This window comes from Chironomus tepperi, unplaced genomic scaffold, assembly GCF_022539635.2.
Source record: "Chironomus tepperi strain 1889 unplaced genomic scaffold, CSIRO-AGI_Ctep_v1 contig_445, whole genome shotgun sequence".
In the NCBI taxonomy this organism is placed as follows: domain Eukaryota; kingdom Metazoa; phylum Arthropoda; class Insecta; order Diptera; family Chironomidae; genus Chironomus; species Chironomus tepperi.
In genome coordinates this window covers 7681182-7694649 of record NW_027226567.1, presented here as the reverse complement: position 1 = coordinate 7694649, position 13468 = coordinate 7681182, and the positions used below count along the sequence as shown (strand labels likewise).

At 33.5% G+C, this 13468-nt stretch overlaps 1 protein-coding gene across 7 annotated transcripts in view; it reads left to right on the top strand.

Moving 5' to 3' along the window:
- Ih (hyperpolarization activated cyclic nucleotide gated potassium channel Ih) overlaps positions 1–12571 on the top strand; it is a 100900-nt gene extending 88329 nt beyond the window's left edge. For 4 of the 7 annotated variants that reach the window (XM_070650584.1, XM_070650581.1, XM_070650583.1 and 1 more), the window contains 8 exons: positions 84–225; positions 344–513; positions 2475–2569; positions 3176–3264; positions 3486–3673; positions 3915–4043; positions 4276–4379; positions 9856–12571. In XM_070650584.1, coding sequence (XP_070506685.1) covers positions 84–225; positions 344–513; positions 2475–2569; positions 3176–3264; positions 3486–3673; positions 3915–4043; positions 4276–4379; positions 9856–9953 — 1015 coding nt within the window. In that variant the 3' untranslated portion in view covers positions 9954–12571. Of the gene's footprint in view, positions 1–83; positions 226–343; positions 514–2474; positions 2570–3175; positions 3265–3485; positions 3674–3914; positions 4044–4275; positions 4458–9855 lie in introns of those variants that run through there. The other 3 variants (XM_070650586.1, XM_070650582.1, XM_070650585.1) reach the window with 2 other exon arrangements.
- Positions 12572–13468: the final 897 nt, after the last annotated feature.

The following is a 13468-nucleotide window of genomic DNA, read 5'->3' as shown; positions in this document are numbered from 1 at the left end:
ACACATAAATTATTTAGATATGATGATTCAACTGACATATGCCATTTTTCCACGTTTACCATTTTTTACGCATCATTTTGTAGATTTCCTCCTCAATCTCTGACCGATATGTGGCTTACAATGCTATCTATGATATCTGGAGCAACATGTTATGCCCTATTTTTGGGACATGCGACCAATCTAATTCAAAGTTTAGATTCAAGTCGACGACAGTATCGTGAGAGGGTGAGTTGCCATTTTTTATTAATGTTACAGCCTCAACACAAGTTGAGCTTCATCATCAAAAATTCTTGATAATCTCATACTTAATTAATATTTTTTTCATTCTCGTACGCTTACACAGGTGAAGCAAGTTGAGGAATACATGGCATATAGGAAATTACCAAGAGATATGCGGCAACGAATCACGGAATATTTCGAGCATCGCTATCAGGGTAAATTCTTTGATGAGGAATGTATTTTGGGCGAGCTTAGTGAAAAGTTGCGAGAGGATGTGATCAATTACAACTGTAGGTAAGTCATGTGATATGATTTAATTAAATATTTATTTGTAAGTAAATTAAAATTAAAAATTCATACAAATTTGTGTACATAAAAAAATAATCATGAAGAGATGCGTGAGTGGCATGTAACATAAAATATTGATTTAGTCTATAAAAAAATGTCAAATAAATCAATCTCGATTTTGGATGATGAGTGGTTGGTGTGAGGATGTATATACAATATCATGCTACATTTCCCCCCCCCCATTTCATGATTATTATACACAGCAATTCATTCATTCATAACTTTACTCACTCTTCTATTTGATGACCTAACCTAATAAATATTATTGTATGGATGTACAAATTCTGGTATGTCTATATAAAAAATTGACAGTGAATGGTTTGATGTTTTTTTGATAAGGGTTTACGTAAATGAATTGGATATTGATAAACAGATACAATCTATGATATTGAGCTTTAGTTACATTACTGGCTGTTGATACATGGTTGAAGATAAATTGGAACTTAGATGGGGACATCCAACTTTATATTGTTTTATGAGGTTTGTTGGGGTGAGAAATATAGCCAATTTTGGTCTCTAAAATGCTTCCTAAATGTCTGTAAATGCTTTTGTATTCAAAAGGACAGAGTTGTAATTGTATTGGGATTCTTTAACATGTTTAGGGTATTTTATACATAGAATTATTATGAGAACAATATAAAGTAAGAATCGAACCCATATCATGAAAAAAGATAGTGATGCTAATGTATAGCTCATCCATCAAAGTGAAAACTCCTTACTCTGACATCATTAGATTTGTCATTAATTTCTCAGAAAACCACACTGATTTGCAAGAAAATTTCCTCAATTTCTTCAAAAAACTAACAGTTCAGCCTGTACAATTATGTCAATAAACGAAGTACTTTCTAAAAACTAATTCAAGTGCCAACCGAATACGAAATCTCCATTCTCACCTCAAACTTCCACGTGTGCTAGTTCCAACACTTTTAATAAGTTCTTATGTGCTATTTCTGACACTGAAAAGTTTTCATTATTACCAGATTACATGATTTCTGGTCATAAATATAAATTAAAGTCTACAAAATATTCCGTGTATCAACAAGTTTTGTACTTTGGTAATGACCGACTCGTGCGCAAATGTGCTATGGTTTGGTCAAAGTTTAAATATGAGTGCTGCATATCGGGATGACGTTTTCTGACCGATTAGTAATTTTTCGGGAATTTAGGGAAATATACTCAATAAATCGAACAATAGAATGTGTTCGGATGGTGCCTTACGTTTGCAATATTAACGTTAAGGCACGAAGTTGCCCTGACGACATCGTCACATCTGATTGCGATCATAAGGCTCAATAATATCCTCTCACTCACGACAAACGAGTCCCAAATGCAATTCATTAATAATTCGAGCAAATTACTCTTTAATCTAATTTTAGACACAGAATATCATTAATCCGCAAATCAACAATATCATTGACAAATCGCATGAATCACAAAATTATTTCTCCATTAATTTAGTTTGAACCTGATGCAAATGTCAAGTTGAAAAGCCTTTCGTGACTTTATTACATTTATTTCTATGGAGAGATTAAATTAATTATTGAAGCATTTTATGTGAACAATACTCATGTCCAGTGTGAATTTCAGTAATGAAACTTCATGAATTTCAAATATAATTGGATACATCCCCATATAAATTGTAAATTATTCACAATGAATAATGTATAATCATAGCATTTACATAAAAGTAATGACCGAACTGATTTCATTCTGTATTTTATCAATCTCATCAAAAATCACGAATCATCATCGAGCAATGAATCATCTTTATTGATAATAATACTGTACATGCACTGTTTATCATCTTTTCATGATCAACAATAATTTATCTCTTTTTTTTTTTTTTCATTTCTTTGTTCCTGGATCTGGTTAAATAATATTTATTATCTTGTACCAATCAATTACAGGTCGTTGGTTGCTTCAGTGCCTTTTTTTGCAAATGCTGACTCAAACTTTGTATCGGATGTAGTTACCAAATTAAGATACGAAGTTTTTCAACCTGGTATGTAGCGTGATGCAATCAATCTTGATTTTATCTGATGATTTGGAAGTTTTTTTAGTGCATTTTTCTTGGTTTGGAAGGAACGGAAGTTTATGTAGATTATACCCGAATGGACATGGGAGATGTTCATGGAATGGACATGGGTATGCTTACTAAATTGAGCTTGCTAATGAGTTAACTCATGAAAATGCTCATTTAGTTGAGTATGCTCATTGTCTGTTAGTGACATCTCATCAGTTGATGAGGTATTAGACCAACCTGCCTACTGAAGAACATCCTAAAATCTATGGCATTCTAAAAAATGCATTAAATGTCATAAAATGCAACAATTATCCTGCAAATTCCTTACGAACCAAAAAAAAGTGCGCTAAACTTCGATAACTTATTTTTGTTTTATCGATTATCTTTATTGCCGTTCTGGCTACACAGACGGAAATTAACAAAACTTCACATTCTTGATTACCAAACGTCACGGAATTTATTTTTTATTCTGTTTATTTTCTTTTCCATGCCTTCTTATTCGTCATCGAACCTGCTCAATCAATATAATGGAAATGCTGTTCATACGTATACACACTTGAAATATACAATAACAATAATACACAGGTGATATTATAATTAAGGAGGGAACAATAGGATCAAAAATGTATTTTATTCAAGAAGGAATTGTCGATATCGTTATGGCAAATGGCGAGGTAAAGAATAAGCTTTTTTTTTTTTTTGGATTATCATCCAAAGCTATTTAATGCTTTGATGACTTCCCATTTCCTTATTATTTTTATGCCCAATCTAATACTTTTTTTTTACTACCGGCTACCCCTTCCGACATCATCATCATCACCAACATCGTCATTATTAAACGCCAAATCATCATCAACATTAATGTTTCTATTATCCATGAATCGACTCAATTTAGGTTGCAACTTCATTGTCCGATGGCTCTTATTTTGGCGAAATTTGTTTGCTTACTAATGCGCGACGTGTTGCGAGCGTTCGAGCGGAAACTTATTGTAATTTATTTTCGTTGAGTGTCGATCATTTTAACGCTGTGCTTGACCAATATCCTCTTATGAGAAAAACAATGGAGACTGTAGCTGCTGAAAGGTAAATGGGGATTTATTAATGGATTTTAATTTTCGGCGGTGGGGGAATTAATGATTAATTGTGGGATTTTTGATGTGGTTTTTTGAGATTTGATCCAATTGAAAAGTGTTGAGTGACTTATTGGCTTCCTATCCGGTTACAAATGATTGATTTAAAAATTTAAACATTAAGACTTCTTGGAAATCATTTGAATTTATAAATGCCGTTAAATATTGACAATCTCTCTTTACTATCACCACAGGTTAAATAAAATCGGTAAAAATCCAAATATCATGGCACAAAAAGACGAAGCAGATGGAAATCATGACTCGAACACGATAAGTGCTGTAGTGAATGCTTTAGCCGCTGAAGCAGAAAATCATAATAATAGGTAAATTAGCATCCCTTTTATGATACATAAAAAAAAAGTGAAAAAAGAGGAAAAAGTTCCTCTCAATTCAGCTGCTTTGTGCTGCCCCCAAAGTCTTTATTATCATTGTTATTCAAATTGTTATTCATTCGTGTGTAATATCCTTTATCATCCTACCCGTGTTGTATATCCCATTCATTCGTCTATTCATTCATTATCAATACATAAACTTCTTCCCTCCATACATTTACAGTTATAGTGACGACGATAGTGAAAGTCCACAGAAGATACATTCTGAAATGAGTTTAACAGAACTGAATCAAAGTTTACGGATGAGCCTGCCAAGACCAAAGAGTGGTGAGTTCTTAAAACTATTTGAAGGAAATAGTCCTTAGTCATCAACTCTATGGAATTGTTCAAATCTTCAAGTTACAAGTGAGATATGCATTAAAAACTTATACATGACTAGAAAATTTTGTTTATGCTTATTTTGTAATATTATGAAAAATAATACTTTTGTTCCTTAAGTTCCTTATTTTGATCTTAATGATGACAGGAAAATTGATTTTTGGTTTCCATTGATTTTTAATACCGACAACACAGACTCTTTACATCCATACACAAATTTTTTTATTTCCCTTCTCGATATGCATGAGTAAGAAATTTTCGAGTGAAAAATACTCAAAGTCATTCTTGATTGACTCAAAATGATGGCCATTGAGGAATTTTTACATTATTTTTTTTTTTTTCCTTCTTTTTTGGCAACTTTTTGACCTCAATTTCCTCTCTACTTTTTTTTTTTGAATAATGACATGCTTTACTTCCTTACCCAATTCTTTCTAATATTTGCAAGCACTTTCTATATTCTTCTATTCCTTTACTACTTCATCATTTCGTTAATGGTGATGGCATTTTGAGCTTTATAGTAGATTCTTTAGAGGGTAAATTTACATCATTAATGTCGATATGGCAGGTTAGAGAGGATTTCTAGACAGTAATGATGGATTTTTCAATAATTTATTGGATCAGACGCATTTTCAATTTGCTACAATATTAATAACATTATCTTGATTTTTGAGTTGCTTGAGATTGCCTATTAACTAACTTAATCAAAATTTGAAGTCAAGTGTTAGACACTATTGTAAGAATCGCTGTCCTTTTCACGATCTCTATGAAAAAGCAGTAAAAGTTGATTTGACTTTAAATGAATTCCAAGTCAGCTTCTTTGTTGGTATGTCCTGGTTGTTCTTCTAGAAACTAACAATTGCATCATGTTGATACTAATTTTTCTTAGAATTAGGCATAGAACTAATCAAAAACCACAATAAATGGCATGAATGGTTTAATAGTTCCAAGTAAAATGTTCAATTTATAAACCTCGAATATGTTCCCTAACTGAGCAGTGCTTCCATTACTTCTTAAAAAGAGCTTTAGCCGACCCATTACATTTACATAATGGAGCCTTCTCCATTTGTGAAGCTCGGGCAATGATCAAGCTTACATAGTAATATACGGTGAGGGGTAAAATCCCCGAAAAATATTATTCCCACAACCCATCGGGATAAAAACCCCGAAAACCGCAAATTTTTATATGTTCCCTGCGGGATAATATTCCCACTTAGAAATGCAGGTGGGATTTTTATCCTGCCGGGAAGATATTAATCCCACATATATTTTCAAGTGGGATTTTTATCTTCCAGGAAGATAATATTTCCACTTACATTTCCAAGTGGGAATATTATCCTCGTGGACCACGATTAAAATCCTGGTTTAACTTAAATCCGGGAATTAAAAGGGTCATTGCGGATAAAAACTCCACTTGTATTTTCAAGTGGGGTTTTTATCCTCAAAGATTTTCATGAAGATACAAATTTCGCTTAGTAATTAGACAATTTATGATTTTTTAAGTAATACCAAATCCCTAGAATTGTCATTGATATTTTCTTGAAATCTTAGTCACTAAAGTCGGTGGCTAAATGTCCGCTTATTTTAGCGAATATTGTAGTATTGTAGCAGGTTTAATTCTAGATTTAGTTCATGGAAGTGACTTGGACTCTACTGGATCTTGTGTTTATGGTCGAGGAAGAGACTAAGACTCTACGTGGAAGAATTATGTCAACAATACTTTTTAATGGATAGGTAAGACAAGAAGGAAGTCAGAAAGGATTGAGGGGAAAGCGCAAGCTGCTGCTGACTGTGGTAATATTAGGGGCCACTCTCTTAGAAAGCTTTACGATGAGACCCTCATTCCAATCCTCTATGGACTGCTCTAGGGACCAAATCTCATCAAAAAATGGCTTGAGCATCTTTCCCGTGGCATTTGCATCCACTTTAAGGATCTCAGAAGGAATAGCATCGCCATCTGCTTCCATTTTCTTGACTGCCTCAACTCTGGGGGTTGTCGATTGTTTCAACAACTGTTCCATCTCTTTGTGCCTTCCTCAAAGTGGTCTCTCCACCAGCAGTCAAAAGTGAACAAGACTTTTCCCTCTTTTGATTTTATTGGTGCCTGTTTTCTTACTGACTGTCTACCAAGCTCTTTAATAGTATTACATTGGCCCCTAATATTACCACAGTCAGCAGCAGCTTGCGCTTTCCCCTCAATCCTTTCTGACTTCCTTCTTGTCTTACCTATCCATTAAAAAGTATTGTTGACATAATTCTTCCACGTAGAGTCTTAGTCTCTTCCTCGACCATAAACACAAGATCCAGTAGAGTCCAAGTCACTTCCACGAACTAAATCTAGAATTAAACCTGCTACAATACTACAATATTCGCTAAAATAAGCGGACATTTAGCCACCGACTTTAGTGACTAAGATTTCAAGAAAATATCAATGACAATTCTAGGGATTTGGTATTACTTAAAAAATCATAAATTGTCTAATTACTAAGCGAAATTTGTATCTTCATGAAAATCTTTGAGGATAAAAACCCCACTTGAAAATACAAGTGGAGTTTTTATCCGCAATGACCCTTTTAATTCCCGGATTTAAGTTAAACCAGGATTTTAATCGTGGTCCACGAGGATAATATTCCCACTTGGAAATGCAAGTGGAAATATTATCTTCCTGGAAGATAAAAATCCCACTTGAAAATATATGTGGGATTAATATCTTCCCGGCAGGATAAAAATCCCACCTGCATTTCTAAGTGGGAATATTATCCCGCAGGGAACATATAAAAATTTGCGGTTTTCGGGGTTTTTATCCCGATGGGTTGTGGGAATAATATTTTTCGGGGATTTTACCCCTCACCTAATATACTGTAATGCCATCAAGATTATTCATACAAAACAAACATTAAGATAGAAATTTGGTATAAAATGAGATTTGGAAACATTCAATTGCATTAACAACCTTCCAAAAATCCTTCAATCTTGTCACTTAGCATAACAAATATCAATAAAATCAACAAATGCATTCAATTGAATTTTCCCACAGACATTTGAAAATCTTCAAAAATCTTCAAATTAAATATTTGCATATCTCAAAACATACGACGAAACCTTCTTGCAAATGCAGAATGAAAAATGCAAATCATTTTCGCAAGTAAAATTAGAGTTAAAAAAATAACACAAATGTGCTTGAGTTTGAGAGAAAATATGAAAATTTAATGAACTGTTTACTAAAATATTTACAGAAAACACTTTACAATTTATGAACATTCAGATGAATTTTGTTTTTGTTACTGTTTTTGTTTTATTTTTGTACTTTTTGTTTGCCGTATGACTTAATATACGAGGTAATGTATGTTCAACGAAAATCCAAAAAAAAGTTCCAAATTTTTTTTTTATATTTTTTTCTCACTTTTTCCCAATTTTCATACAATAAGAATTTGCATGAAACTTTTATTAGATTGATCCACAAAAAATATGGCAACTTTCTTAGCTGAGAAAAATTTTTATCTTTTTTATTTATTTTTAATCCTTCCACTATGAATAATGATTCCGTAATTGATAATCGATTTGTTTAGCATACTTTACCAAAATATAATAATTACTTATACTTATCTATAGATCTTTTATTTTCATTATTATGATAGATTGCCTCATTTTCACTACCACAGCTCAAGAATCCTCAAATTTGTGATCATTGCCTCTACGCTTCTCATATCTTGTCATGTAAATTATTTATAGAAAATATTATATTTGGTTGACATGGGATAATGATGACAAGGGAGTGTTTTAAAGGCATTTAATTTTTTGGATCGAGATTAAATTCTTGAGATTATTCTGAGTTATGAAAAGCTTTTTTTAGTTCTTTATTGAGGAAACGAACACAAAAAGGAGCAAGTTTTTAGGCTTCTTATCCACTAACATCTCAATCAAATTTTCATGAGCTTACATGATAATCTTTAAGATATATTAGACCACAATTTATTGGTTTATTTTCTTTGGGGTAAATTTTTGGCATAAGAAAAGTTAATTAATTCATAAAACTTTTTTGCTATGTTGATGCTGTGTCTTATTAATCTGATAATCTGATCCCGAATAGCATAAATCGGTTAATATATCAAAAATTCGGCACAAATCCGTAGTGAGTCTGACTTGGAGTCGGATTCAATTTGAATTTGGAACCACGCCAGAATCACACTGACCTAGTACCGGATTTTAGCTCGATTAACCGATTCGTTCGGAAATTTTTGTCCTTAATCTGTGTTTTTGTGAAAATTTTAAGAAAATTGTGAATTAAAAAGTTGTTGAATTGCTCAATTAGCATTCACTGTCAAAATTCTTGACAAAAATTCAGACTGAAACTTTAATTTTTAAATAAGGAGAAAGAGTTTTAACCAAATTTTGAGAAAACTAACCAAAACAAACATTCTACTCACCCTAACAGGCAATGAGCATACTTTCATGGTACAAAATTACCACGAAGGTCCCCAAAAGCGGTCCCTTTGCCTGTTAAGTTTACTTTTGACCTTCTTATGTCTTCTTCTATCTTACGCCGCTCATTAATTCATCAAAATATCAACATCAACTTAATTCATTACCAAACACACATTTCATCAAAAAGATTCCTCTAACGTTTAACCATGCATTTCAATTATTGATTTATCCTTTTGAAATGTCCTAACAAATTGAATTTCAATCAATTACAATTTACATAAAATAAATGAAGCTGAACATTAAGCTTTTGATATTCAATCTGTTAAATAATTTTCAAAGGCTATTGATTAGTTGTCAATCGAAATGACAATTTTATTGGACTTTAATTTAAGTTACCCGATTTAAGGTGAAATAAATGAAGAATTCCTTTGTAAACTGTAAGCATGGTTTGAGTTTGTATGTTGAGTATGTTACAATGAAATCGATGTTGTTGATATGTTTATGGTTTTGAGCTTAGCTACAACATAACGTCGAGTTGGAGAATGTGGGGAATAATTGAAGAATCAAGCAGAATTCAATTGGCTATATTGACTAAAAAACTGCCTTAAAATTGAGTTCATCTTGATAAATTAAAAAATATGAAAATTAAATTAATTAAAATCTCAAAATTCAAAGCAAATGACCCCCTATCTATTACTTAAGACACTCTTTCTCGTACATAAAGTCCATGTCATCCAAGAAATTAAAGAATATTACGGTGTAAAAGCATAAATAATCCAATAATTCGTGGTAATGCAAATGAGAGGTTTTTCTTGTAAATTTTTTTAATTATATTTAATTTTTTCCACAATTTTATTTTTCACCATAATTTAATTTTTTTCTCCTTTTTTAGTAAAAATCTTTCTTTTTTATGAGTAGTTTGTAGATTAGCAAAAAATAATCTTAATTACAATTTTAAATCATTTTCGAACTTTTTTTTCTCTTCAACAATTTCTCATTTCAGAGCTCAATGTTCATGCGGCTACTCAGGATTCGCATTTAAAACGTGATGATTTCCGAAAATCCGATATTCAATTTACGGAGACAAGTTTTCGATCATGATTTTAAATTTATTACTGCACATAGATAACAAAAACTGAGATGGAAGAAATAAAATAGATAAAAAAAAGAATAATTTCGTCCCTCCCAAAAAAAATCAAATCCGATAAAAAAATGACACAAAGTATTTAAAAAAAGAATAATGACGCTGAATGATAAACGAGAAAACAAGAGTATTATGAGTCGATGTCAAATGGAATTTCATCATGCAAACCACCTCTGTGCGATGAGAAATGTATCAAAAACAGTGATAATTAAGTGAGAAAATTTAGTCATTGCAGTCAAAAATTTTAGACATTTTTATCAAAAAATATCGTGAAAAAATAAGTGGATGAAAATTTTGATGGAATGGTCATTTTCTGGGAATTTTAACGTTTTTATGGAAGTGTAGTTCCGGTTCGTATCATAAAAATCGTTAGATAAGAGGAAATTTGAGCTTTCAAACCAAAAAAGCTAGGACATTAACCTTAGAATTGTTTGAATCTTTAAATATTATGGCTAAGTCGTCCCCGAGTGGGAAAAACACCATCAGAACTAGTCACAATTTAGACATTAACGTACCTTTAACTAGTTTTAACATATTCTCGGGATTAAGAAGAAAACCAAAATTTATGGAAAGAAAACCTGTCTTTTCCTGTTGTCTTAAATTCAAGGCTTTGTAAGTAACCTTGACAGTTAAGAAGTATTTAAGAAGTAATTCATGATTAACGTTCATTTCTGTGTTGATTCTCTGAAATAACACCCAATGGATGAATAATTTTCTACCACGTGCCACTCGAGATTTATCACAAAGTAGGTCGTGCTTGTTGTACTTAGCAGAATCAACATAATGTCTGATAAACTTGAAGATTATTGGATTTTACATCGGTAAATCTTGAATATTAAAATCGGATTTACCACAATTTACAACTATTTTATTATATTGATGAGAAATGTGGGGTAAAATTATTTTTCATATTTTATGAAAATAATTTGAAATACCTGTAAGATACACTACAACTATTTCAAAGTTTAGAGCAGAGCTTGGAATCTGCTTAGATTTTGCATGGAAAAATCGACTCGAGTCGACTCGACTTCATCTAAATCCAAATCCATCTCTAGCTTTTGTTAAGAGATCTTTCATTAATAATGAATCAACTAATCTAGCCACATGCCAGGCTGTAAATCCAATTAAATCAAAATAGCCAAAAACTCAGCTGATACAATGAAGTTACGGGGCATTGCCCTAGCATCTATGCTGTGGTGCTCGGAAAAACCATTGAAAAGGCAATTAAACGAGTTAAATATTCCTCACTGCATCCAATGATGATCAAATTTTACAATTCATCCAGATGCTCCTCAGAAAATCAAAAATCTGAGATAACAACAAAAACACATCCAGAATATAATCAAAATAATCCATAAAAATCCTCAAAGAAAAGCTTGAAATACAAAAAAAAATCCAGAAAATGATTTTATTCCATTAAAAATTTCATCCACGTAAAACGTGACCATTTATTGAGAATACAAAAGGAAGAAAACAAATCGTATACGTTAAAACATATGAAATTTTTTATTGCATTGATTGAATATTTTATTCATATTTACGAGCAAGTTGAAATGAAGAAGAAGTAAAAAAAAAATATATAAAAATGTGAAAATTTATCTGAATCAAATGATGAAAGATTAAGGCAAAGAAGAAGAGAGAAACGATGTGAATCTGTTAAGCTCTTGTAGAATATTAAATTGATCATTAAATGATGAGAATTAAGCAAGAAACAAGGGAAACAATTTCGACTGAAATATTATTAAATGAAGTTGATATGATGAGAGTTAAGTATGATATTTTTATTGCATATAAGGAAGATATCACGAATAATTTATGAGTGTATTTCGAAACACAATATTAAATCGGAGTGAACAAAAATAAAGTGTGAGGCGAAAGGAAGGAAGTGCTTTAAGCGAAATGTGAATTTTTTTTATATCCATTCTTTTTTTTCTACTTCCGAGTTGGAGGTTATTTCGCCTTATTTGGCTCAGAAATTGAATTGGCAAAATTTTATTTGCTTTTATGGATAAAATTTTTTTGTTTCCGCCTTTTTTTGCGATGAGCTTTTTTCCAATTCTTTTTTAAAATGCAATTCAACTTTTCATGAATTTTTTGTTTTCTTTAAAACATCTTCAGACTGTGAAAATTTCATGCCATAAGGCACTTCCTTAGCTAACACTTCAAAAAGTCAATCTAGATTCATAAATTAAGGAAATATCAATTGCTGCGATATAAAATTTTCAGTCGAATTGATCTCAGCATCACCAATTTACACTCATACATGTTCACATGTTACACAAACACACACTCAAAAAATCATAAAAAAACATCAAATACACATCCAAAAACATTAAAAAAATGAAAAGAGTGCCGTAAGTGAAATATATACATTAAGATTGTAAATTAAACAAAACTGCTAAGATCAACTAGTGTATCGGGTAGAAACCCAATGCGGATATATTCACACCGTCCAATAAAAAGTCTCGCGGGTAGGCCAAGCTTCGCTTGGCAAATGTTTGAGGGATCAGGCTCCAGCGGGTAGGCCAAGCTTCGCTTGGCAAATGTTTGAGGGATCAGGCTCCAGCGGGTAGGCCAAGCTTCGCTTGGCAAATGTTTGAGGGATCAGGCTCCAGCGGGTAGGCCAAGCTTCGCTTGGCAAATGTTTGAGGAATCAGGCTCCAGCGGATAGGCCAAGCTTCGCTTGGCACATGTTTGAGGAATCAGGCTCCAGCGGGTAGGCCAAGCTTCGCTTGGCAAATGTTTGAGGGATCAGGCTCCAGCGGGTAGGCCAAGCTTCGCTTGGCAAATGTTTGAGGGATCAGGCTCCAGCGGGTAGGCCAAGCTTCGCTTGGCAAATGTTTGAGGAATCAGGCTCCAGCGGATAGGCCAAGCTTCGCTTGGCACATGTTTGAGGAATCAGGCTCCAGCGGGTAGGCCAAGCTTCGCTTGGCAAATGTTTGAGGGATCAGGCTCCAGCGGGTAGGCCAAGCTTCGCTTGGCAAATGTTTGAGGGATCAGGCTCCAGCGGGTAGGCCAAGCTTCGCTTGGCAAATGTTTGAGGGATCAGGCTCCAGCGGATAGGCCAAGCTTCGCTTGGCAAATGTTTGAGGGATCAGGCTCCAGCGGGTAGGCCAAGCTTCGCTTGGCAAATGTTTGAGGGATCAGGCTCCAGCGGGTAGGCCAAGCTTCGCTTGGCAAATGTTTGAGGAATCAGGCTCCAGCGGATAGGCCAAGCTTCGCTTGGCACATGTTTGAGGAATCAGGCTCCAGCGGGTAGGCCAAGCTTCGCTTGGCAAATGTTTGAGGGATCAGGCTCCAGCGGGTAGGCCAAGCTTCGCTTGGCAAATGTTTGAGGAATCAGGCTCCAGCGGGTAGGCCAAGCTTCGCTTGGCAAATGTTTGAGGGATCAGGCTCCAGCGGATAGGCCAAGCTTCGCTTGGCAAATGTTTGAGGAATCAGGTTCCAGCGGATAGGCCAAGCTTCGCTTGGC